We start from the raw sequence: 27,983 nt of genomic DNA on the forward strand, positions 1-27,983 counted from the left end.
CAGACAGATGGACAGACGGTGAATTGTTTAAAACATGTGTTCCCTATCACTACTAGATCATAATTGTTAAGTTTCACATTGATTGATTAAACTTTTCCAGAGAAAACATTATTTAATATTTTTCTTCAATGCAATATGGCTGCAAAACCATGTGACCTATCAAGTATTCCTTAACAAACTTGTACACTCTCGGCTTGAAGAACATTTTTGTGATGTTTCCCCTCGATCTGTACAGCTGTTCTGGAGAATATATTTTATGGGTTTTAGGGTAAATCCAATATAGTTGCCAAACCACGTGACATATGACGTCATATGTGTGAACCTTTTGTTCCTCATGGATAGACTGTCATACGTGTCAAGTTTCGCCTCGATCTGTTCAGCCCCTTCAGAGAGGATTTTTAAAGGTTTTTTAAAAAAAAACGATATGGCTGCTGAATCACGTGACCGATGATGTCATCAATTTATGTGGACCATTTAATGCTTTGATGGCTCTCAAAATTTTTCATACTGATCAGAGCAGCATTCTACATATGCAATTATGATGTCATAACGAAGGCACCTATGAAGTCATAAAAATCACACTTATTCCCCACGAGGAGTACTTGCCATGTGCAAAGTTTCAATTTTTGCTTGGTGTGGTTTCAGAGATACAGAGGTCCAAAGTTTTTTCCATTTTTCCAATATGGCTGCCACACCACGTGACCCATGATGTCATATTTATCAATACAACATTTTACATGAGTAGTGGCTCCTATGGTCAAAATTTTGTCTCAATTCGACAAGCGGTTGCAGAGAAAAACACAAAAGTTATGTGCGGACAAACAAACAGACAGACAAACAAATAGACAGACAAACAAACAAACAGACAGACAGACCCAAATGCAATACCCTCTCCTTTGGCGAGGGTAATAATTCTGGCTGCCAGACCATGCATCAGATCAGGTTGAAATTTGAAACATATATTCCCCATGACTACTACATCATAATTGTGACGTTTCCCATCGATTAATGAAGCAGTTCAAGAGAAATCGTTTTTTAAAAAGATTTTTGTTCAATCCAGTATGGCTGCCAGACCATATGACCTATTAATTATTCATGAACACGGTGGTATCCACAAAGCTTGGGGAACATTTGGGTGAAGATTCTCCTTTATCTGTGAAGCCGTTCTGGAGAAAACTTTTAAAGGTTTTGGGATCAATCCAACATGGCTGCCAAACCATATGACTGATGACATCATTGGTGGGGAACCTTTTGTTCCTCATGGTTAGGTAACCATACCAGCAAAGTTTCACCTCGAACTGTACAGCCGTTTTGGAGGAGATTTTTGAAGGTTTTTGAGACAAAAACAATATGGCTGCCGAAGCATGTGGGTGATGACGTCAGCAATTTTTCCCCCCACACAATTTAGCCCGAGATAACCCTCAGAAATTTTCATAATGATCAGATAAAGCCTTCCACGTATGCAATGATGACATCATAACGAAGCCACCTATGACATCTTTAAAAATAATAATAATAATAATAATAATAATATTAATAATAATAATCATACTTGTTTCCCATGCGGAGTACTTTTTTTCAGTTTCAGTTTTCGCAAAAAAAAACGATTAAATTGGATGGAGTAAGTTCCATTTTTTCCATGGAACGTTTTGGAGATACAGAGGTCCAAAGTTTTTCTTTTTTTCCAACATGGCTGCCACACCACGTGACCTATGATGTCGCAATTATCATTAAAACATTGTCCATGAGAAGGCATTCGCACCGATGATGATTTTTTTTTGGTCAATCGGACAAGGGGTTGCAGAGAAAACAAAGAAAATTAGCATGTACTGGCATTCAGACGTACGGACAACCTGAAAACATAATGCATCCAGCGACTTCGTAAGCAGAGGTGCTCAGAAGAAGTCATTGTGTTGCAAATGCCTCCTTTGGGTAAATGTGGCTGTTTTGCATGAACAAGGTTTCTTGTGTAAAATGTGTTGTTTTGTGTAGTTCAAGTTTAAATCCACACAATTTGATGAAAAACACGTGTTTCTGCTTGAGAATAGCATTTCAACAAAAAACGGGGTGAGAACAACCTAATTTGTTGTTAAAAACGTTTGCATTAGGCAAATAAGACCGTTTATGCATGAATAAGGTTTCTTGTGTAAAATGTGTTGTTTTGCTTCAAACAAGCTTAGATACACATGAAGTGATGAAAAACACGTGTTTCTGCTTTAGAATAGCATTTCAACAAAAAACAGGGTTAGAACAACCGAAAGTGTTGTTAAAAACGGTTGTTTTAGGCAGATTAGACCGTTTTTGCATGAACAAGGTTTCTTGTGTAAAATGTGTTGTTTTGTGTAGTTCAAGCTTAAATACACACTGTTTGATGAAAAACACGTGTTTCTGCTGGAGAATAGTATTTTAACAAAAAACAGGGTTAGAGGGTTAGAACAACCTAATGTGTTGTTAAAAACATTTGTTTTAGGCAAATAAGACTGTTTTGCATGAACAAGGTTTCCTGTGTAAAATGTGTTGTTTTGTATAGTTCAAGCTTAAATACACACAAAGTGATGGAAAACATGTGTTACTGCGTTAGAAAAGCATTTCAACAAAACGGGGTGAGAACAACCTAATTTGTTGTTAAAAACGTTTGTTTTAGGCAAATTAGACCGTTTATGCATGAATAAGGTTTCTTGTGTAAAATGTGTTGTTTTGCTTCAAACAAGCTTAGATACACACGAAGTGATGAAAAACACGTGTTTCTGCTTTAGAATAGCATTTCAACAAAAAACAGGGTTAGAACAACCGAAAGTGTTGTTAAAAACGTTTGTTTTAGGCAGATTAGACCGTTTTTGCATGAACAAGGTTTCTTGTGTAAAATGTGTTGTTTTGTGTAGTTCAAGCTTAAATACACACTGTTTGATGAAAAACACGTGTTTCTGCTGGAGAATAGTATTTTAACAAAAAACAGGGTTAGAACAACCTAATGTGTTGTTAAAAACATTTGTTTTAGGCAAATAAGACCGTTTTGCATGAACAAGGTTTCCTGTGTAAAATGTGTTGTTTTGTATAGTTCAAGCTTAAATACACACAAAGTGATGGAAAACATGTGTTACTGCGTTAGAAAAGCATTTCAACAAAACGGGGTGAGAACAACCTAATTTGTTGTTAAAAACGTTTGTTTTAGGCAAATTAGACCGTTTATGCATGAATAAGGTTTCTTGTGTAAAATGTGTTGTTTTGCTTCAAACAAGCTTAGATACACACGAAGTGATGAAAAACACGTGTTTCTGCTTTAGAATAGCATTTCAACAAAAAACAGGGTTATAACAACCGAAAGTGTTGTTAAAAACGTTTGTTTTAGGCAGATTAGACCGTTTTTGCATGAACAAGGTTTCTTGTGTAAAATGTGTTGTTTTGTGTAGTTCAAGCTTAAATACACACTGTTTGATGAAAAACACGTGTTTCTGCTGGAGAATAGTATTTTAACAAAAAACAGGGTTAGAACAACCTAATGTGTTGTTAAAAACATTTGTTTTAGGCAAATAAGACCGTTTTGCATGAACAAGGTTTCCTGTGTAAAATGTGTTGTTTTGTATAGTTCAAGCTTAAATACACACAAAGTGATGGAAAACATGTGTTACTGCGTTAGAAAAGCATTTCAACAAAACGGGGTGAGAACAACCTAATTTGTTGTTAAAAACGTTTGTTTTAGGCAAATTAGACCGTTTTTGCATGAATAAGGTTTCTTGTGTAAAATGTGTTGTTTTGCTTCAAACAAGCTTAAATACATGCTATTTGATGAAAAACACGCGTTTCTGCTTTAGAATTGTATTTCAACAAAAAACGGGATGAGAACAACCTAATGTGTTGTTAAAAACGTTTGTTTTAGGCCAATTAGACCGTTTTTGCATGAACAAGGTTTTCTTGTGCAAAATGTGTTGTTTTGTGGAGTTCAAGCTTAAATGCACACGAAGTCATGAAAACATGTTTCTGCTTTGCAATAGCATTTCAACAAAAACTGGGTTAAAACAACCTAATGTCTTGTTAAAAACGCTTTTTTTAGGCAAATTAGACCGTTTTTGCATGAATAAGGTTTCTTGTCTAAAATATGTTGTTTTGCTTCAAACAAGCTTAAATACATGCCATTTGATGAAAAACACATGTTTCTGCTTTAGAATAGCATTTCAACAAAAAACGGGGTGAGAACAACCTAATTTGTTCTTAAAAACGTTTGTTTTAGGTAAATTAGACCGTTTTTGCATGAATAAGGTTTCTTGTGTAAAATGTGTTGTTTTGTGTAGTTCAAGCTCAAATACACACTATTTGATGAAAAACACGTGTTTCTGCCTAAGAACAGCATTTCTACAAAAACGGGGTGAGGACAACCTAATTTGTTGTTAAAAACGTTTGTTTAAGGCAAATAAGACCGTTTTTGCATGAATAAGGTTTCTTGTGTAAAATGTGTTGTTTTGCTTCAAACAAGCTTAAATACACGCTATTTGAAGAAAAACACGTGTTTCTGCTTTAGAATATCATTTCAACAAAAAAACGGGGTGAGATCAACCTAATGTGTTGTTAAAAACGTTTGTTTTAGGCAAATTAGACCGTTTTTGCATGAATAAGGTTTCTTGTGTAAAATGTGTTGTTTTGTGGACTTCAAGCTTAAATACACACAAAGTCATGAAAACATGTTTCTGCTTTGCAATAGCATTTCAACAAAAACTAGGTTTGAACAACCTAATGTGTTGATAAAAATGCTTTTTTTAGGCAAATTAAACCGTTTTTGCATGAATAAGGTTTCTTGTGTAAAATATGTTGTTTTGCTTCAAACAAGCTTAAATACATGCCATTTGATGAAAAACACATGTTTCTGCTTTAGAATAGCATTTCAACAAAACCGGGGTGAGAACAACCTAATTTGTTCTTAAAAACGTTTGTTTTAGGCAAATTAGACCGTTTTTGCATGAATAAGGTTTCTTGTGTAAAATGTGTTGTTTTGTGTAGTTCAAGTTTAAATACACACTATTTGATGAAAAACACGTGTTTCTGCTTAAGAACAGCATTTCAACAAAAACGGGGTGAGAACAACCTAATTTGTTGTTAAAAACGTTTGTTTTAGGCAAATAAGACCGTTTTTGCATGAATAAGGTTTCTTGTGTAAAATGTGTTGTTTTGCTTCAAACAAGCTTAAATACACGCTATTTGATGAAAAACACGTGTTTCTGCTTTAGAATATCATTTCAACAACAAAAAAAACGGGGTGAGAACAACCTAATGTGTTGTTAAAAACTTTTGTTTTAGGCAAATTAGACCGTTTTTGCATGAACAAGGTTTTCTTGTGTAAAATGTGTTGTTTTGTGCAGTTCAAGCTTAAATACACACAAAGTCATGAAAACATGTTTCTGCTTTGCAATAGCATTTCAACGTAAACTGGGTTAGAACAACCGAATTTGGTGTTAAAAAAACGTTTGTTTTAGGCAAATTAGACCGTTTTTGCATGAATAAGGTTTCTTGTGTAAAATGTGTTGCTTTGTGTAGTTCAAGCTTAAATACAAACTAAGTGATGACAAACACGTGTTTCTGCTTTAAAATAGCATGTCAACAATAAACGGGGTTAGAATAACCAAATGTGTTGTTAAAAACGCTTGTTTTCGGCAAATAAGACCGTTTTTGCATGAGTAAGGTTTCTTGTGTAAAATGTGACAATTTTAGAATTTCGGCCTATGTCAACGTTTTGGCCTATGATGACCTCAATAATAATTGGTGGTTGAATTCAGTGATATAAAAGTCTTCTGAAAATATTCTAGTCAATTGGGTTAAAATTGAGGATTTTTGAAATGTGACAAATTTGTTGACCTTTGGCCTGTGTTGAGCTTTTGACCTTCTGACCTCAAAGAAGAAAGGCTTGTTGCTTAAGATGAACTTTACCATGTGTTGAAGTTTCGTGAAGATCGGTTTGAAATTGTGACCTCTATGCGATAAACATATAAATACAGACAAACTCACAGACAGACGGAATAACGCACGCAACCAACCAATATACGTACTTGAAAAATCTTCGATTTTCGCAACAAACAAACAGGGGTGAAAACATAACCTACTGCCACCTTCGGTAATGGAGGAAACAAAAGTTTTTCTCGTACTCTGTTGTGGTGACTGGTTTCCAAATGCTCACCTCAATCATATGCACAAGAATTGTTACCAATAGAAACAGGTCCAACATTACCCTCCCCTTTGCAGAATAATCTACAAACTGGTTCAACCAGTTTGTAGATTTGGAGGAAATGTTCAATCAAACTGGTTTAACTCGTAATTTTGGAGGAAATGCTCCCAAGATGACCTTTTTGGAAATCGCACTGTAAAACACAGAAGCGGGTTTTAAATGTCTATTTTGATTGATAAGGGACAATTGCCTGTCTCACGATTTGTACTCATCCGATCAGCACTGGTTTACCTTTAATTATCTAATTGAAGTGGAGATGAGGGGTACATCAGCAATTCCTTATCTGCCAGACAGGTACATTTAAACCATCAAATGGGTTAACCTTTGCCTTTTAAACCATGTGGAACTATTCACGCGACTGCGTCGCTTTCACTCCTAACCCGAGGCCGTGTGGGAGGAATTGCTTGCTGTCAACCTGGGTCCACCTCTGCTTGAATGCAGGGACTGACTAATTGAATCTGGTCTGGTGAAACATTCAACATCGACGTGGAAAATTATTTTTGTAGAAAAATAAAATGCCTAGAAACAAAATTAATACTGTTCGAAAAAAGAATCCTGACATCCCCCAGGACTCGAGTTGATTAAGAAAGAAAGCATGATGATGAGAAAGACAGGACTCGAGTAGATAAGGAAAGAAAGCATGATGATGAGAAAGACAGGACTCGAGTAGATAAGGAAAGAAAGCATGATGATGAGAAAGAGAGGACTCGAGTTGATTAAGAAAGAAAGCATGATGATGAGAAAGACAGGACTCGAGTAAATAAGGAAAGAAAGCATGATGATGAGAAAGACAGGACTCGAGTAGATAAGGAAAGAAAGCATGATGATGAGAAAGACAGGACTCGAGTAGATAAGGAAAGAAAGCATGATGATGAGAAAGACAGGACTCGAGTAGATAAGGAAAGAAAGCATGATGATGAGAAAGACACAATGTAAAAGTGTTTCGTGCAAATGTATTCGTTATATCAAAATGGTGCCATGGTATTTATGAAATTTCTCCTTGACTGTAAACCACCGCTCAGCCTGTGTTTATCTCTTTTTCTTTGTCACGGGATGCGGGATATAAACTTCCTTTCCACATTCAACTGCCATTCCAGAGAATTGCATTCTTTGGACTTCCATTGTAGAGAAATTAATTTCAAAAGAACGAAAACCTGTCTGCTGGTTCGCTTACGTAAATAATCCATCTGCAGGTCCACCTGTATTTATAAATATTCTGCACCTCAACCAATATTAATTGGAGAGTTCATAGAACACCTTACCCAGCACAGACCAGAGAAAAAGGACGTGGGAAGAGTCTTTTCAACTCTTGCTTTGCGTTTCCGAGCACGATCTTCATTAGTTTTGTTTATGAAATTTGAATAACAGAAGTGATGGCAACCGTACGAATCTGATTTGTCAAACGGAACAGCCGAGAGCTGAACCTTACGCCAATTTTTCTCAGAGATACTGTCCATTTTGGAACGATCTTTAAGAAAAAGATACACCAAACAAAGATATTTTGGATGAAGTCAGCTCGGTGGTTGTATCGATAAGTGCCGCCATTTTGTATGAATCTCACTGTTACTCCACCCTCAGAGCACGTGGCAAATTTGATTGGTTGAGATGGCGTAAACGTTTACCAAATTAAGGCTAAACTGAAGGTTTTTGGAAAATGTAAACAAGGCCATTTGTGTTCTACAATATTCAAACATAAATTCAATCAAAATAAACGTTTTAAAGGCTGTAAAAAACAAACAAACATTAAATCACAAATTGACACAGCCTCTTTTACACCACCGATTTAACATTAGTTTTCCGTGCCTGTTGTTTGTGTCCTTTATGACATCATTGAAAACAATAATTTTCCTGTTTGAAATGATTTTCTATTTTGTTTGACTGCCAGACAGACAGACACACCGAATCAATTGATTTACCGTGAGTGTGCTGCGCTCTCGGGATGAGACTCCGTGCAAATTTTCCGAATTCAGAGACAAAGCACTACTCAACTGTAGGTTCATGATCAAATTCATGTTCCGAATCGTGCGCTGAAGAAAGGGTGTGTACAAACCAGACAGAGAGAGAGAGAGTGAACCAGTTGCTTAGACCGCTCTGTTCTATGAATGCGGGGTAACTACTATTCCACACAATTTATAAATCAATATGTATAAGCTCATACTACACATATTACATATGCACATTTCCATTTTCATTATAGTTGTTTCATTATAGTTTCACCATAGTTGAAACGGCACCTAATATGTCGAAATATTTTGATGCCATTTTTACAGCAAACCAAACGTTTTATAATCTGACCCCAAAAGTTCATCAACATCGCTCACTCACATCTCAAAGGTAAACTATACCTCTCATAGCCCCCATGTACAACATACGTGACATGAGGCAGATGGTTCGAACTTAGTCGCAAGATACCAACAAGTCTTCAATGTACACAGGTGAGTTAAATGTTGTGCATAGTCATCTTTTAATTCCTCTCCTCACCTTAACTCCTGTCCCAAATAAATAGGTTCTCTGTCATTTAATGCACAATGACAGCTCGGTTACACTCTTTGAGCTGAAGGATAATAATTCATGACTTTTTAATATTAATTAACGTAAGAAGAATACACTTGGTGTAATGTATTTCTGTAGAACGATAGCTCCGCCAAACAGTGTGCACTAACATGAAAGCGATCTCTTAGTTGGAATTTTGGACATGATCATGTTCTTGTGTAAAATGTCTGTTCAAAAGTAACTTTCCTTTCAACCAAAGTCAGAGTATGCACAGCAAGTTCACTATCCATTGAAGTTTACCACCACATGACCCAAAAGGAAATTTAGAAATTACAGATATAAATAAACACATCAGAAGAAATAACCATTAAAAAAAATGTGTTAAAAGATTCCACGTCAGCATAATCCTGCACAGAATTTCAATTGGAGAACCCAACTGAGCATATAATCCAATTACTTGGTTTTGTTTTTTTTAAAAAAAACAGACGAGGGTACTTACTGGACGGACGCATCTCGGTTTCTGCCACTTTTATTCGATACACTCTGTGGACACAGTTCAACATCCGAGAAATTGTTCCGATTGAGCTGTACGTTTATTGGTGGAGAGCAGTGATGAACACGTCATGTTTACCTTCAAAATGAAATATCAAGGTGATGATTTTTTTCCTCACTCCTAAACATAGATGTGTCATTCTTCATCGTGTCGTCTCTCTTGACAAACTGGTTTTCTCACTTTTACTTGCAGCCTTGTTTCTTCAGCAAATCTTTCGCAATTGTCAGCATATTGCACGAAACATTTTGGTCACCAACTATTAAATGGTCCAACAAGCTGGTCAGCAACAATACACAGCCTCACCGAGATGTTGCTCTTCGTGAGCCCCTTGCAGACAACAAGCCCCTGAGTACGACCCCCCCTTACAGATTTTATCATATAGCCGAAATGTAATTTAAAAGCAAAATGTATAATCATACTCTGCCTGCCATTGGAATTTATTTAATTCCTTCAAATTAATCATGTGGATGACAGTAGATCGAGACACGGACAAACACACCCTCAAAAGTGGGTGCAGCGACCTTGGACATCATCCATATTCAAGGTATAAAATAAACTTGTGGTTAAATTAGACCTAAAATCATTTGATTGAATTAGACAACTTTGTCCACCTGTGCCGATGGCCACCCAGGTGGACACGCTACTCGAGCCGTGGTTTGAGATCCACTGCAAGACCTGAGAGATGCTGTCATCATATAATGTTGAAACACAATTCTGTGGCCTCAGGGAGAGCGCAGAATGTGTGCATTCTTCACTTGAGGTTAAATTGGACAATTTTGTTCCAATTTCAAGTGTTCCCAGGGTATATAGATTATTAGACTTTAGAATGAACGGTGTGTGTGTGTGTGTGTGTGTGTGTGTGTGTGTGTGTGTGTGTGTGTGTGTGTGTGTGTGTGTGTGTGTGTGTGTGTGTGTGTGTGTGTGTGTGTGTGTGTGTGTGTGTGTGTGTGTGTGTGTGTGTGTGTGTGTGTGTGTGTGTGTGTGTATGTGTGTGTGTTAGGGATGGGGAATGAATAACGAGTCTTGTTGATGACAGCTAGTGTCCATCTGCATTGTTGGGGAGGTGGAACAAAACATGAAATCAACATGAGGTTGATGAACGAGTACCACTTGTATGAAGATAAAATGTAGAATGGGCCTGTTCACACTGATGGTCTCGTGGCTCAGTGTGAACCTCACAACACGATGGAAGGGAACCTTCGCAGGTTGATATGAGCTTGCATCAATCAGCTGTGAGCTTCAAAGAGTGCCGAAGCTTTTGGATTCCCAGAATGGATCTGCATCCGTTCTGAGCTGTGCCAGAACCTTCGCTCCAGGCTCGGCGCAGAACATCAATGGTATTGTAAACCTTTACTATCCGACAAATGTCATGATTGACTTTACAGACTCCGAGGAACCAAAAGACCACAAGAACCCAAAAGAACCCAAAAGCCCCTGAAGACCCAAAAGATCCAGAATACCCAAAGGACACAAAAGACCCCGAGGACCCAAAAGATCTCGAAGACCCAAAAGACCCAAAAGATCCAGATGGCCCAAAAGTTCACGATGACCCAAAAGACTACAAAGACCCAAAAGTCCCCAAAGACCCAAAAGATCCAGATGACCCAAAAGACCCAAAATACTATGATGACTCAAAAGACCCCAAGGACCAAAAAGACCTATGAGACCCTGATGACCCAAAAGACCCAGATAACCCAAAACACCGAAAAGACCCTAAAGAAAAGACCCTGGGCACATCTTGTAACTTAAAAACTACAAACTCGGGGTACAAATGCAACTTGGTGTGGGGGGGGGGGCAACATAGTGACTGTGGCCTCATATGGTGGTATGTGTGCTGTGTCACGTGATTGGGTTTTCGTATATCATGCCTCGCCCGCTAGGGGTGGCGGGAGTGTACTTCTGGTCGCGCAATAAAGCGGAGTTGATGCTGGCAAGCTTGCTTCTCGTGTCCCACTGCACCTCGTACACTCTAGTATGAGGGGGGGGGGGTGGCCAGTGGTGCGTAAATTATCGATGTAAATTTGTACCATGTAGCACCACCTGGTGGTGGTGGCACAGGGTATTACAATCTCCTTTTCTCACCTGGGCAACACTGAAGTTAAAGCACTCTTCGCACAGGTAAATTTGTCCTCCTTCCATTCTTCACCCCCCCCCCCTTTCCACTAGAAATGTGTGAGAGATTTCTAGTGGAAAGGTACATCAGGATGAATGGGGAAAATGGGGGAGTGGGACGTGAGGACGGGGATGGGTCATGGGGGTTCGCAGTCAAGGCAATCTGTGTACGGGTATATTTGTTTAACTTTCCTTCTCCTTCTTACCCAAAATTTTTTGGCAAACACGACGACTAATTGGTCCATCAGGGAAGCGACAGATAGGCTCTGCTAGTTTGATATAATTAAAAATAATCATTTCTTTCTCTTTCATTTCCAATTGGTATAAGGTTTGTTTTGATGTGTTTGTTATCAAGCTGTTCGGGAAAATTGAAAATTGAAAATTGAAAAGTGAATCACTTTCCAATTTCCCCGTTTCACTAGGGGCCAACCACCTGACCCCCAACTTTGTTTGTGAAGCTGCCATGATCACGCAGTTCCTTACATTAGCATGAGACCACAATCAAAATCTGTAAAAAAAAACAAAAAAACATAGCCTTCAGTTTCTTATCTGACATCCCCTCTCTTTTCTCAATAAATGTGTGCTTAAATTAGATTTTAAGGACTTTTTTTTGTATTTTTATTGTCATTTCTCAATATATTCAGGACATATTGGAACAGCCCAAACTACATCACATTTCCTATGAAATAAGAATCGTGAATGATGTCCAGCTCAGGCCAAATATTGCATTGGGCCTTGTCCCAAATTTCCGCAACCAACTCAGGGGTCCAACTTCCAAGGGTATTTCACAATTTCAAAAAGGTATCATTGCATGCTTCTTGGCAGCTTGACAACTGTTTGGCGGGTTGTGGTGCGAAAGTGATTTTGATCTGATTTCCGAATAACTACATAACACCAAATTATTTGAGGTATTGGCGAAAACGAATCCACCATAACAAAGAATTGGAAAAGTTACGCAATGTAGTACAACAGCGTGTCATCAATTTATAATCAGTGCATCATGAGGAACAGCTATTTATCCAATCAAACAGTTTGCCACTCTCCCCACAATTCTAAATAATAGGAACAGACTCTGATCTGAGAAGTGACCCTCTTCTCGAGAGGTGCGTATCATGCCATTTGTAGTATACAGTGCTGCCGCCTTCTACGAATGGCAAAAACACACGAAAACTAGAAGGGCACTCGGTAGAGCGCATACCTCCACCACGTAATACCTGATCCACGAGAACATATCGGACCCAATACATGTTTGAAATATCATGCTATGAAGTACTAGATCATTTTTGACCCTGTATCTCAATGTGAAGAATCACTTGACAAATTAAATAATTTTCGTGTCCGGATCCGGATTTGGATCTTCACCACAATCGAATCAGTTCGTCCTTGTCACACACCCAACCTGCCCTCCAAGTTTCATGCGAATCCGTCCACAACTTTTTGAGGTATCCTTCACCTACTGAAAGTCCCAGAAATCGACGCAAACTCCCAGAAGTGTGAAGTTGATTCCATGAGATCGGGAAGAAAATTATGCACATTGAATGACTGGCGTGCCTGTGCCACATATTCAAAGTTTGTTTATACGGATGTGCTCTGACCCATTACGGACTCACTGAAACAACTACGGTGGATTTGAATGCCCAGCTAGGTGAGGAAACTTTATAAATGTTACAAATTAGTAATGTTTGACCATAAAATCTGATTAATTGTACTGAAAGAATAAGATATGTGGATTGAGTGCAAGCATCGGGTAGAGTTGCATGACATGTGACTTGGACTGGGGAACCCGACACGGATTTACTGACCCCACCTCGCTTGATATCAAATCAATTTTATTGTGGAGTTAAAATTTGTATAAATATATATCTTTTTTTTAATGGATAGTTTATGGATCAGGTTTATCAAACATAATCGAATTCTATTTTAAATGCATATTTTATCATTTCAATGGAGTTAAAAATTTGATCACGTGATCAAAATATTTCCAAGCTCAACTTTCAATTTCTCGTCAAGAAGACGCTTTGTTTTCCAAATGGAACTCTTCCGCAGGCCAAAGGTGTCAGTTTTGTTAAACGTTATCAAAGAAATTAAAATATTAGCCACAGAGCTCAATATATTATTCATTCATTTGACGACACTGATTTTACTCAATAATTTCAGGTATTCTATTTAATTTTACTCTTTCGGCCGTGGAAAAATTATTTTGAAAATCTCTGCAATTTTTTGGGTGAAAAATTGAAAAACTTAAAAAAAAAAATTCACAACTTTCTTAAAAATTAAGTTTCAGCAACGATTCTAGTCCCAAATTAATCATAAACGAAAGTTCTGTTGATAGAACCACACAGTTTAGACATCAACTGAGAACATAAAATTGGTTTGGAGTTCCTATTTCTACTGCATTTTTAATGTTTTTAAATACATGTTTTTAAATATGTAGACATACATACTGGATGGCAGTGGAAGTCTTCAAGAGGTTTCAAAAGCCACCGCCATGCTTCATACACTGTCCCTCTGCATGTAGCCAAGAATAAGAAGGCTCACATAATGGGAGAGAAACTCGAATCAAGCCGAATATGCTTGACTGTGTGAAAGTCGTCCTCAGCGAAGATGCAGTCAACAAATTGAAGCAACTAACATTGTCAAACAACACCATAAATGCACGGAGAGAAGATATAGCTCAAAACATAAAAGATCAAGTGATTGCAAATATAATGTCATCAGCATACCTCAATATTCAGTTGGACAAGATGACTGATGTGGCAAACCTCTCTCAGCTCACTGTTTTTGTCCGATTACGTTGACGATCGAGAGATCAAATATGACGTCCACTGACCGAAACACCAAAGGCAGAGGACATTATGGATCTCGTGTCAACCTTCTTTGATGAAGAGGGCCTTCGGTGGAAGGATCTTGTTGGGGTGTGAACATATGGCACCCCAGTCGGGACTTTTCCATCTCGGTCTGGTTTAATGGCACTCGTCAAACGTAAGAATCCTGCAATGGCCGGACCACGCTGCATGATCCACAGAGAGGCACTCACTTCCAAAACGCTTCCGGCAGCCCTGTGTTCTCACTTGGAACTCGTAATCAAAACTATCAATTTCATCAAAGGTTCAGCCTTGAACACTCATCTCTTCCAGGAGCTTTGTGAAAACATGGACACTCAACATCAGGCTCTGCTACTCCACATTCAGGTTCAATGGCTGTCGAACTGAAACATGCTCGCACGATTCTATGAACTAAATGAGGAAGTGTGGACTGGCAGATCAGATAAAGGAGGAGCTGCTCTCTAAAATTAACATGCCAAACTTTCAGGCTCACTTGGCATATGTAGCAGACATCTTCAAAGCTCTCAAGGAGCTCAACCAGAAATTGCAGGTTCATGATAGCAACATCGTCATCCATGCAGACTGCATTAAAGCATTCATCGCAAAACTCCAGCTCTGGGGGAAGACGATTTGAGTTGGGTGATGATCTCATCGACCAGACGCTCAAAGGCCGGATCACCGAGCACCTTAACTCTCCCTATGATGAATTCCAGCACTATTTCCCACACATAAACACAAATAAAACTAGGATGGCACTCGTAGAGCACCAAATCTCACCTCACTTGTTCCTTCTGAACAAAAATACCATCATTAACTGAAAACACCACTATTATGGCCCACTGCTATTATGGCACACATATCCGTATCATCCATGCACCCTATGATGTCACATGGTTTCTTTGCATGGGTTATGAACATCATAAATTGAATTATTCACTCACATCCAGTCATAAATCAGATACAAGAAGTTTCAGATTTTTTGGATAAAGATTTCAATTCAACCAATTATGGATGGAATACCGCTTCACTGATTACATCATCATTATCACCCGAAAGGCCTATATACTTCATGGGGAATTGATCACATATGCAAAGTTTCAATTTTTTTCGTTGAGGGGTTTTCGGAAAAAAAATTACGTCCAAATTTTTTTCCTTTAACCCAATATGGCTGCCATACCATGTGACCTAAGATGTCAAAGTTAGCAATGGCATATTCTCCATAGGGAGTCCCTCCTATGTTTAAAGTTTTGCATCGATCGGATAAGCAGTTGCAGAGAAAAACATTTCCAAAGCAAAAATATAGACACGGACACACACAGACAGGCAATGCAATAGTCTTGCATCCCCTTTGGGGCGAGTCGAATTGGCATGTCTCTGCCATGGGACCCATCTAAGTGTCAGGTCGACGATGGCTCTCCCAAACGCCAAGAAAAGTTTTTGGAACTCGCACACAATTCTTCAGTGAAGGATGAGTTCACATTCAGAGGTCTAAGTGCATTATGGGTGAAGGGAAGATGCACCCCTTAAACCCTGGGCTTAGCAACAACACCCTTCCCGTTCTCCTCGACATACCTTTGCAAGTCAGGCTTTTCTTGCCTGCTGGCAGTAAAGCCAAAAGCTTGATGCAGGCTCATTGTTGAATACGATTTAAGGTGTGCTCTACCAGTCACAGGCCCACATTTAGCATAACTTGCAGTGAGAAAACTGGGACAAGGATCTCACTGAGCCTCAAAACTGGGACAAGGATCTCACTGAGCCTCAAAACTGGGACAAGGATCTCACTGAGCCTCAAAACTGGGACAAGGATCTCACTGAGCCTCAAAACTGGGACAAGGATCTCACTGAGCCTCAAAACTGGGACAAGGATCTCACTGAGCCTCAAAACTGGGACAAGGATCTCACTGAGCCTCAAAACTGGGACAAGGATCTCACTGAGCCTCAAAACTGGGACAAGGATCTCACTGAGCCTCAAAACTGGGACAAGGATTTCACTGAGCCTCAAAACTGGGACAAGGATTTCACTGAGCCTCATTGGTGACTTTGGCCGTGGCTGTGACTCCAATACTGCAGTAACGTAGCATGTTTTGTTTGAAGAAAATCATTTTCACACTGGCAAGACATTGTTTTCTGCAATATAGCACATGTTTCTTAAATTTTATAAAGGTCATTGCAGTGGGGTGGTGGTGGGGTGGGGTAGCATGAATGTCTTTGTAAAAGTGAGGAATGACCTAAAAAAAGGTTTGAAACCTCCGCTTTAGCCAATATTATCCTATATTCATAACTAGCAAAGGGACTCGGCATTGCTGGGAATCGTCGGGTCCTTCCGCCCACCGCTTCCTGTCCCTCCAGACTCCCCCCTCCCCTCATTTCTCCCACCCCCACCTCCCTCCGGACTACCACCACACCCCTTCCGCTCCCCTTAACCCACCCCTCTCCTTGCCTCCTCCAACCCCAACCCCCTCCTTCTGCACTCCCACCCCCAACCCACCCAAAGGTGAAAAATGTGATCTCGTGAAAAAAAAAAAATTGCGAAAAAAATTATTATAGATTTAAATCTGGCAAAATGGCCTGTTCCACCCAGCACAAATAAGGACTGTTTCACCGAAAAAAAAAAAAAAAACAAGGACTGCTGTTGACTGCATCGCCATGGCTTACAAACATTGGCTAATAATAAATGCCTGGCTTGGCAAATAATGTGTACAGCGATTCGTCTGTAAGAAGATCAGCGATCAACGATGTATACAGTGATTCTTAGGTATGAAGCTCTGTCGTACCATGACGACCTGTTCCTTGGCAATTCATTTTTGATTAGGGCCAAAACAAAATGGCAGATTAAGACCTCTGAGAGGTGAGCGTGGGCTGACCAAGGATAAGCCTGTTTTTTTTGTTTTTTTTTCATGATGAGACGAGTTAAATTTACCAAAACGCTGGACAGTTTTATTCACGCACTCCCTTGGAGTTCCCTTCGGATAGATGCAAAGTTTGGGGCCGCAAGGTTTCATGGTTTTGGAGTTATGGACGTGATACACTGACACACACTGACATTTATCACTGACTGACTGACTGACTGACAGACTGACATTTATTAGTGTAGATGGAGACACATTTGCTTAGCCTTTGAACGATATTCTCTGTCGTTGAATTAAAACACGATTTGTCAAAATTTTCTCGATTTTTTTTAAGGGGGGGGGGATACATGATCAGGGCTCATGAAAGAGCAAGAGGAGAAAAGAAGGGAACAAAATGGAAAGGGGGAAACACCAACAGCAGAGTCATGGAGGGAACAATGGGACTGAACAGACTGGGGTGGTTGGTTCCACAAGTAAGGAACAAAAGAGGAACAAATGAGTTGAGGTGAGCAGTGAGTCTGGATTTTTGGAGTTTAACAAGAAGAGGATTACTGGCAGACCATGTGCGCCCTGTAGAAACCTGGGAGCGACAGAGTCATGAGAGGGCAGAGGGTGGAAGACCCAAAAGGAGGTGATAGAATATAGAGAGGGCACCAATCTGTCTTTGATGTGAGAGTAACAGGCCAAGACACTCGGCTTCATCATGGGAGATCCAAATGATTGTGAGGGCCTTACTTTCCACGACATCAAGAAGTGCCAGGTGTGAGATACATGCAAGGATTCCAGGCCAAAGGGGAGAGCAGTACCCAATAAAGCTGCAAATGAAGGCCTTGCAGGTTGTTAAAAGTTCATAATGCCCAACAAAAGGCCTTGTACGATGAAGGATGGCCAGTCGGTGGCTGGCTTTGGAGGCCATCTTATAAAAATGGTCTGCCCAAGAAAGATCATGGCTGAAGGTGAGGCCCAACAGTTTGAGTGACCGACCGTCTTCAAGTGGTTTGTTTAGGAAGTAAATGGGAGGGTTTGCCAGACGGTCCTTTTGGATAGACAAGGTGAGTGTGCGAGATTTGTCAGGGTTGAAAGACAAATTCCAAGTGTTGGACCAGCTCTTGATTCTATTAAGGTCTGCAGAGAAGGAGAGGCTGCTGACTGCATGCCTGAAGGATGAGAAATATGATAGAAGGTGGGAAACATCTCCAAAGAGATAGGCAGGATTTTTCAGGGAATCTGAAAGATCATTGATGAAGTGGAGGAAAAAGACTGAACCCAAGACAATGCCTTGAGGCACTCCAGCCTTGACAGGGAAAGGAAATGAGCGGTTTGCCTTCTGGTTCTCGGTTTTCTGCAAGTGGAAGTCGGATCGGCAGTTCCTCCTTCCAGTTCATCAAAGTTAAGTTTCCCGGACCAGATTACCAGATTCATCGTGTTTTAGTGATTAATTACCTCTGCCCACCTCTGGTGGCCCACAGGTTATGTTTTCACCCCTGTCTGTTTTTCTGTGAACAAGATATCTCAAAAGGTTGTAGATGGATTCAGACGAAATTTGGTGAACAGGTTGGGTGTGTGATAAGGACGAACTGATTAGATTTTGGTGAAGGTCCGGATAGAGATCTGGCGACTAGAATTTTTAAAGTGATTCTTCACCATTGAGAGATAGGGCCAAACATGATATCTGGCAAGATATTTCAAAAAGTTGTGGACGAGTTATGACAAAACTGCATGGATGAGTTGGTTAGGTGATGAGAACAAGCAGATCAGATTTTAGTTCAGGTCCAGATTCAGATCTGGCCCATCAGTGGGATACAAAACCTAAAGTTTATTCATTCATTTCAGTTCAGTCATTGACAAAGTTCAGTCATTCAAACGACTGGGTCTCACTCTCAGCCATGATCTTTCTTGGGAAAACCGCATTTCAAAGTTGGCTTCCAAAGCCAGCCGCTGACTGGGCATCTTCGGTTGTACAAAGTCCTTCCTTGGCACACCTCCACTCCTATCCACTTACAAGGCTTTCATCCTCAGCTTGCTGGAATACTGCTCTCCCCTCTGGGCTGGCACCCCTGCCAGTATAATCTCTTAATCATGCTCTGGAAAGCAAGGCCTTAAATATTATTGGAATCTCCCCCAATGAAGCTGAGTCTATCAATATGCCATTGCAGACAGGTCGGTTGTCTCTGTCTTCTCGCGCCTCATTTCTGGTCTTGTGCACTCTCTGCTCTTTCCATTCTTTGTCCCACCACCCTCCAAGCCCACTTCTTCAAATTTCACGTTTTCCTTCCTGAGAGTTTGCTTTTGGAACCTTCTTGTCCCTCTATATTTTGTCCCTCAGCCCTGCTCTCGGTCTCGGTCTTGGTCTCGGTCTCGGTCTCGGTCTCGGTCTCTCTCGGTCTCGGTCTCGGTCTCTCTCGGTCTCTCTCGGTCTCTCTCGGTCTCTCTCGGTCTCTCTCTCTCTCTCTCTCTCTCTTCTCTCTCTCTCTCTCTCGGTCTCTCTCTCTCTCTCTCTCTCTCTCTCTCTCGGTCTCTCTCTCTCTCTCTCTCTCTCTCTCTCCCTGTCTCTCTCTCTCTCTCTCTCTCTCTCTCTCTCTCTCTCTCTCTCTCTCTCTCTCTCTCTCTCTCTCTCTCTCTCTCTCTCTCTCTCTCTCTCTCTCTCTCTCTCTCTCTCTCTCTCTCTCTCTCTCTCTCTCTCTCTCTCTCTCTCTCTCTCTCGTTCCTTTTGTTCTGTTGCATTCTCATCCATTCGGTGTTCATGCTCTTGTACAAGCCTTGACTTTGTATTGAAAAAAACCTCAAAATTTGTCTGAGTGACGATGATATGTCCACAAACACTCATTGTCATAATGCTTGTATTATGCACAGCAAGTCACTTGGTGAGCTACAACGAAATCACAAAACTTGGTGACAGTCGCAACTTAATCTGTAATTAAATGTCGATATTGCAGGGTAAATGGAATCTTTGGCATTGAATATTGCACATCCTAGTCCACACTATGAGGGAATTACGTACATGTGTGTATGTACATGTACTATGTGCAGCGTTTTTGAGACATCTCGACCTTTTCTTCCATTCTCTTTGGGATATTTAACTCCACCACCGAAGGTGAAGGAGGTTATGTTTTCACCCCTTTCTGTTCGTCTGTTTGTTTACAGAATATCTCAATAAGTTGGAGATGGATTCGGATGGAATTTTGTGGACAGGTTCGGTGTGTGACAAGGACGAAATGATTCGATTTTGGTGAAGATCCGGATCCGGATCCGACTACTCGAAAAATTATTTAAGTGATTCTTCACCATTGAGAGATCGGGCCAAAAACGATATAACGCACAATATCACAAAAGGTTGTGGATGGATTCGGATGAAACTTGGTGGACACGTTGGATGTGTCGCAAGGACGAATTGATCAATTTGGGTGAAGATCCGAATCCGGATCCGGATCTGATCATTTTTTAAGAGATTCTTCACCATCGAGAGATATGGCTAAACTTATTTTGAGCACGATATCTCAAAACGTTTTCGACGGATTCGCATAAATCTTGGTGGACAGGTTGGATGTGTCGCAAGGACGAATTGATTCGATGTTGGTGAAGATCCGAGTCCGGATCTGGATACGAGAGTTATTAAAAAATTTTAAGTGATTCTTCACCATTGAGAGATAGGGACAAAAACGATATAGTAATGTACAGCATGATATTTCAAACATGTAATGGGCCCGATATGTTCTCATGGATCAGGCATTACGTGCTGGAGGTATGCGCTCCACCGAGTGTCCTTCTAGCTCTGGATGCATTCCCTTTCATGGGTAGCATTTAAAGGCCCATCTGAAGTTGCCCTTCGGGAATGACAGGTGGGACTGCCACTACACAAATTATGGATTGCCACTACCTATAGACCAGAGCAGGCAGAAAAGATTCCTCACTCTCCTCCCTGAAGGTCATTAATGAGCCATTTGGATTTTACTCACATTCACATCGTCACATAGTAAGGGAAGCATGGTGTATGGCAGTTTAGAATCTAAATGACTCATTCTGCTGTTTTCATTTGGACTTGAACCCAAAACCTCCACCAAGCCATTCCATTGTCCTCACCACAATGCCACCATTGTACCAATCTTACTTCCCATAATCAGCAATATATTATTCAATATTTGAAACAATAATAATATTTCTTGGACTCGAGATATATTGCACAGATCTCAAGTTAAAAAGATTGACACCTGTAAGACGAGAGATATTTGATCCAGGAGTTTATTGACTCACTTTTCTGATTAAAATCAATCACTTAGAAAACAATTTTTTAACATGAGTTTTCTTTGACAGAGAAGAACGTTCATCGATTGACAGCAAAGCGTAACAGAGAAATCGGATGAGGTACTCTCCATATTCTGATCAGGTGGAGAAAGGGCAAAAAATTGATATTTTTATGGATGCAATGTGTAAATGGCCCCAATGACCTTTTCTTAAATTTAACATGTCAATGATGATGTTGAAAATCACACAGGTGTGGTGCACCCAGTGGAATAAGGGAACAGCAGACCAGTGACCACCCCTTTCTATTCTGACCACACCCACCACACCCCTTTGTACTCCGACCACACCCACCACAACCCTTTCTACTCTGACCACACCCACCACACCCGTTTGTACTCCGACCACACCCACCACACCCCTTTCTACTCTGACCACACCCACCACACCCGTTTGTACTCCGACCACACCCACCACACCCCTTTCTACTCTGACCACACCAACCACACCCCTTTGTATTCCGACCACATCCACCATACCCCTTTCTACTCTGACCACACCCACCACACCCCTTTGTACTCCGACCACATCCACCACACCCCTTTCTACTCTGACCACACCCACCACACCCCTTTGTACTCCGACCACATCCACCATACCCCTTTCTACTCTGTCCACACCCAGCACACACCTTTGTACTCTGACCACACCCACCACACCCCTTTGTACTCTGACCACACCCCTTTCTACTCTGACCACACCCACCACACCCCTTTGTACTCTGACCACACCCACCACACCCCTTTCTATTCTGACCACACCCATTTCTACTCTGACCACACCCACCAAACCCCTTTCTACACTGACCACACCCACCATACCCCTTTCTACTCCACACCCATTTATACTCTGACCACATGCACCACACCCCTTTCTATTCTGACCACACCCCTTTCTACTCTGACCACACCCACCACACCCCTTTCTACTCCGACCACACCCCTTTCTACTCCGACCACACCCCTTTCTACTCTGACCACACCCACCACACCCATTTCTAGTCTAACCACACACACCACACCCCTTTCCACTCCGACCACACCCCTTTCTACTCTGACCACACCCACCACACCCCTTTCTACTCCGACCACACCCCTTTCTACTCTGACCACACCCACCACACCCCTTTCTACTCCGACCACACCCCTTTCTACTCCGACCACACCCCTTTGTACTCTGACCACACCCACCACACCCCTTTGTACTCTGACCACACCCACCCCTTCGTCCTCGATCTGGCCACACACCTCCACCCCATTTTCTACTCCTCTGACCACGTCATGACAGCATGCGGAGAGGGTAGTGCACAGTTTTGAACTGTCCTGAGTTCTATTCTCAACGCAACTATAAAATGTTGGATTCATGTTTCTATGAACAGACAGGGATCTGCATCCCAATGTGTGCAATCATTCACACGCATGTTAAGCATGTTACACGTCCGTAGCATTAGCTGGTAAATGTTGAAGATTCTACAGGTTCTTTTGCTGAAAAGTAGGCGAGTTATCTCCGGCACTTTGAACAAATTACAAATTGCTGTCCTGCCCTACAGGGAACTGCATCAAGTTACACAGCTGAGCTCCCCAGCAATATTGCAAAACATTAAAAAAAATATTAAAAAATCATCACATGCTGCTTCGGAGAGAGGACGAAACTTCTTGAGAGGATGAAACTCCTTGTCCTCCCTGGCACAGCCATTGTTGTGTTTGTAATGTGTCCGTGCAGTTCATTCTGCCCTTCGTTCGGTCCCTCAATCTGCTGACCTCCATCGTTTAGTTCTTACATGAGCCTCAATTTCTTTATTCGGAAAAACAAACAAACAAACAAACGAGCACGTACGTATCTCCTTTTTGTAACTAGAGTTGAGAAAGACACTGACATCTAAAAACTGAATGTTGTCAAAAAAAAGAAAAATCAGATCATCTCTGCAGATCACATGTCTGTGATGGAAACACCTGTGGTGCCTCTACCTGCTCAAACTTAAAAGGTGTGAACGAGTTACATTTTCCCGAGGAGTATTTGCGTTCTGTGTCTGAAAGTGTGTGAGATGTAAATGCTGTCGTGCGTTCGAGACCTGCAATCCACTGTGAAAGTACTGCTCCCACTGCCGTAACCTGATGCAGTCGTCGTGATGGTAATCTTCACGTTTGGATCAAAGTGCCAAAGGACTGGAGGAGATGTGACCTTCTCCTTCAGTGTGACAAATGCCTGCTGCTGGGTCTGAGTCAATCCCCAAGGCACATCCTTGTGCAGTGAGGGGTTCAGCGATCACCGCATAGTTGGGTACAAACTTGCGCTGAAAGTTTGTAGCTCCGAGGAGCGATGCTTGCTCTTTTGTGTTTGATGGAGTAGGAAGAGTCAGAACTACCTCGATGTTGTCCTGCGTTGGGTTCACACCGTCGGCTGTCACATGCTATCTTAAAAAGTCAATGGCTGATGCTGCAGAGGTACACTTTTCCTCATTTAGCATCAAGTTGTGCTTTCCTAATCATGACAACACTTCATCCAACAGCTGATGGTGTTCCACTTTGTCCTTCCCGTAGATGACATCATCAAGGAGGTAGAGGGTCCCCTCAATACCCAACAGGACCGAAAAGACTATTTTCTGAAATGAACTTGGTGCAGAACTGAGGCCGTATGGCATTCTACGAGACTGCAACATGCCTTCATGAGTCACGAATGCAGTCATTCGGTACCTGCAGGTTGCTTCTCAAGAGGTACCTGCAGGTAGCTTCTCCTCAAGTCTAACTTCGTGAACATTGTTGAGTCATGGAATGAAGCAGATGGTTCATTGATGGTTGGAAGCGGGTATTTATCAGGAATAAAGGTTTAGTTCACGGACTTGAGATCAACACAAAGTCTTAAGTCTCCATTCTTATGCCGTGCAATAACGAGATTCGATACCCATGGAGATGAATCCTAGGGGCCTGAGTTCAATTCCTGCTCTACTATTGAATTACCACCATTGAATTGAAACTTCTTTGCAAACAGTGAAAGGCAAACTTTGCAAGCCTTGAGATGCTTGCGGTACTGTAGGATGCACTCAAGGGGTGTGATAATAACCATTACACTCACTAATTCCAATGAACAGGGAAGGGTACTGGTGTTTGTATGCATCATCTTTGTCTTCGATCACATGGATGTGTGCATGGGTCAGGTCTTAAAGTTTGAACCCAAGCTTTGTCAGACAGAGTAACACCCATTAGGCTCTTGCCTTTTCCAACATAAAATGTGAAATTGTCAAGTCTGATACCTTTGCAATTCAGTGGAACAATTATTGTTCAAAACCTGGATAATGGAATCATCGTAGGCTCGAAGTATAGCCAGTGTGGAGTTCAGCGGATACGATGAAAAGCATTTGTTGTAGAGATTGTCTCTTACAATGAAGAATTTTTACCCTACATCTATGAGTAGTGATACCGAAATGACTGCAACATCAACTTCACAATCCTTAAAGTTCCCACTTGCTGCGGACAGAAAGGCATTTTGTCTGTAATGGTTGTGTTTCAACATCTGCAATACAGGGTTCAGCAACATGATGAACTGACGATGTACGCTTCTTCGATGATCTGCATACCTGTGAAAAATTGTTCATTTTAAAGCAAGCACTGATTTTTTGTCCACGTGCAGGACATTGTGCCTTGAAGCTATGTTGTCAACCTCAAGCTTTACTTGGCTTTATTTGAGGTACGTCAGCAGGGCGTAGATGGGTTTGGAGCTGTCGGCTGGTTCAAAGCCCCTGTATCTGAGCTGTCTGCACTCGTGATGCCTGTGCATTCCTGGGGCTGAGGTTACTGGAGATGTATGAATCAGCTTACAATCCATCATGGATAGCTTGGGATGTTGCCTCATCATCCTCCATCAGCAACAGTTCCCGAATACAAGGAGTGGAAGTCTTTTCTACGAGCTGATTTCTAATGAGCTCATCTGTTAAAACTCCAAAATTACAGGTAGCAGCCAGTTACAAAAGTGAAGCAACATAATGCTTGACCGGCGTGCCATTTCCCTGGCAGTGCTGATGGAATTTATGCAATTCGATCATGGTGCTCTTTTTCGGCCCAAAATAGTTCTCAAGTGCACTCACCACATTTTTGAACGTGGAAGTGTCAGCTGTCAGCTGAGAGAATACAAGCTGGACTTTGGTACCCAAGTAGTGAATTACGATCGCTTCTGCAGCGACCTCTGTGCCGTCTGGGTCCAAAGCTGCCAAGTATGTTTGAAAAGCTGCAATCCATCGAGGCCATGGGAGAGGTGGAGCCCCCAGAGAAGTCAGAAAGAGAGGTTGAGCTGATAACTGCAAAACGGCCATTGTCGTCGTCAAATGTGTTGTATTTTAACCCGTACAAATCATAACATCAAAATTACAGCAGCACCCGTCAGGAGAGCTTTATTCAGAAGGTGAGAACCCTAGGATCCATTACCATGGGTATCGAATCTCATCATTGCATTTGAGAATCTGCTTGACCACAGGCGTCCAGAGCAGTCAGGCTTTACAACAAAGAGGTCAACGATTGACCATACCCTTGCCCTTCGGGGGCTCACAGAATGCAGGTGAGAGTTTTGGCAGGGGCTGCTCACAGCCGATGTTGATCTCTGCCAAGCGTTCAATTCAGTGAATCGGGATGCCTTCTAGAGGATTCTTGGTCTTCGTGGGGTGCCACCAAAACTGATCAATCTAATGTGTGAAGGATACTCTGATACTGAGACTGCTGTGAGATGTGGTGATGCATCTCTGACTTATTTCCAGTTGTTACTGTATTTTGTCAGGGGCATGTACTGGCCCCCACACTTTTCAGCACTTGCATGGACTGGATTCAGGGGAGGATGTTGGAGAGATCAAGTTGCAGTGCGTCATTTGGTAATGTCAAGATCTCTGACCTTGATTTCACAGATGATGCAGTCATCTTTGCAAAGACTCTGGTTATCCTTTTGGGGGCCCTCGAGATGCTGAATGAGGAGTTGGAGCCAATTGGATTATGGGTTTCCTGGATCAAAACTAAGATCCAGGTTTTCAACGACATCTTGGATGCTGCTACCTTGTATGTACCTGTTTTCGGTGAGAATGTTGAGGTCACAGAGAGATTCACTTTCCTTGGCAGTGATATTAATATCTCTGCTGGCTGTGAGCCAGAGATCAATATAGATGTCTGGGTCTGGACTGGGGAGTCATGGATTCAATGGTTCATGGGATGTGGCACTGCTGGTACCTGTGCAAGAGGACAAAAGTCCGAGTCTTCAGGTCCTTAGTGCTTCCAGTCTTGCTCTATGGATGTGAAACTTGGAGTCTGATCAGGGATCTGAGACGGAGACTTAATTCCTTTTGGTACCAGGTCTCTTCGGAGAATCCTTGGCTATCACTGGTTGTACTTTGTGTACAACGAGCTGTTGCTGAGAGAGACGTAAATGAGATTTGGTACCTGCATAGTCCGTGAGCGTCAGCTACGGCTGTATGGACATGTGGCTCATTTTCCTGACGCTCGTTCTGCTCACCAGATTCTCTCAGTGAGCCTCGTGAGTAGAAGAGGCCACTGGGCCGACCACATTCCTCCTGGTTGCAGCAGGTTGATCAGCATCTCACGGAGATGGGGATGGGCCAGGCATCTGCCTGGGGGATGGCCAGACTGAGGCCCCTAAAGTACCGGCGGAAACTGGATACAGCAATGCACTGCTCTGGTGCATTCTCCCATACCTGACCTGACCTGACCTGAAAAGCCGAGTGTGCTAAAGCGCTAGCTCCAAGGCAGCGCAAAAACATGCTGTTCCCAGGTCCACAAACACAATCATCAAACACAACATACATCATCCACATACTGAACTATTTACAAACATGCTCAAAAAGATGCTTCAAAAGTCATTTGCAGGGAACTCATCATAAAAAGTGTATCCTCCATGGATAATATAACTACCGCTTGGTTCATCGTCCATGGATAATCCTTCCACCGCTTGGTTCATCCTTGATATCTCGCTACAGCTTGGTTAATCCTGGATAATTTCACTACCGCTTGGTTTATCCCCCATGGATAACCTTGCTACCGCTTGGTTCATCCCCCTTAGATAACCTCACAACCACTTGGTTCATCCTGGACAATCTCACTACCACTTGGTTCATCCCCTGTGGATAATCTCGCAAACCAAGTAATGGAACCTACCACATGTTATGAAAGATGATGTGATTTTCACTTTCATTTTCGTTCTTTGCTGAGACAATTATTTTCATATTCTTATTATTATTCTTCATTATTATTATTCTCCTTGATATTTCAAAACTTCTCAGGGGTGGTATTTGTTTTGTTGCTTGTAAAAGATAGGAAGTTCAATAGTACAAGGAATGTATGTTGTAAATTATTTTTATTCAGTAACAAAATAATGGCCATTGATAGTGTTTGAGGAAGAGAGGAAGTACAATTTATTGTAACAGGAATTTATGTTCGAAATTTTTTCTTCAGCAACCCAATAATGGTCATTGAAGTCAAATGGGACGTGCGTAGGCTTGTGCTTGCCTTCTTCGAATGCAGCCATCCACTTCCACCACCTCAGGCCACAGATCATATTTGTTGGTCTTGGATTTATTTGGCAGGTGCTGAAACAGATTGAGAGAGAGAGAGAGAGAGAGAGAGAGAGAGAGAGAGAGAGAGAGAGAGAGA

General features: G+C 41.4%; 2 protein-coding genes across 6 annotated transcripts in view; both read right to left on the reverse strand.

The window, feature by feature from the left end:
• LOC147014921 (protein FAM3C-like) overlaps positions 1–9,359 on the reverse strand; it is a 69,008-nt gene extending 59,649 nt beyond the window's left edge. For both annotated transcript variants that reach the window (XR_015050947.1, XM_085853392.1), the window contains exon 1: positions 9,204–9,359. Coding sequence is in view for 1 of the 2 variants with exons in the window: in XM_085853392.1 (XP_085709518.1) it covers positions 9,204–9,267 (64 nt within the window). In the remaining variant the exon portion in view is untranslated. The remainder of the gene's footprint in view (positions 1–9,203) is intronic.
• Positions 9,360–21,264: 11,905 nt separating this feature from the next.
• Positions 21,265–27,983, reverse strand: part of LOC147014922 (protein FAM3C-like) — a 50,592-nt gene continuing 43,873 nt past the window's right edge. For all 4 annotated transcript variants that reach the window (XM_085853397.1, XM_085853395.1, XM_085853394.1 and 1 more), the window contains one exon: positions 21,265–27,919. In XM_085853397.1, the coding sequence (XP_085709523.1) occupies positions 27,809–27,919 (111 nt within the window). In that variant the 3' untranslated portion in view covers positions 21,265–27,808. The remainder of the gene's footprint in view (positions 27,920–27,983) is intronic.

This window comes from Eptatretus burgeri, chromosome 13 (genome assembly GCF_056783735.1).
Source record: "Eptatretus burgeri isolate ZD-2024b chromosome 13, Ebu_testis_v1, whole genome shotgun sequence".
Classification (NCBI taxonomy): domain Eukaryota; kingdom Metazoa; phylum Chordata; class Myxini; order Myxiniformes; family Myxinidae; genus Eptatretus; species Eptatretus burgeri.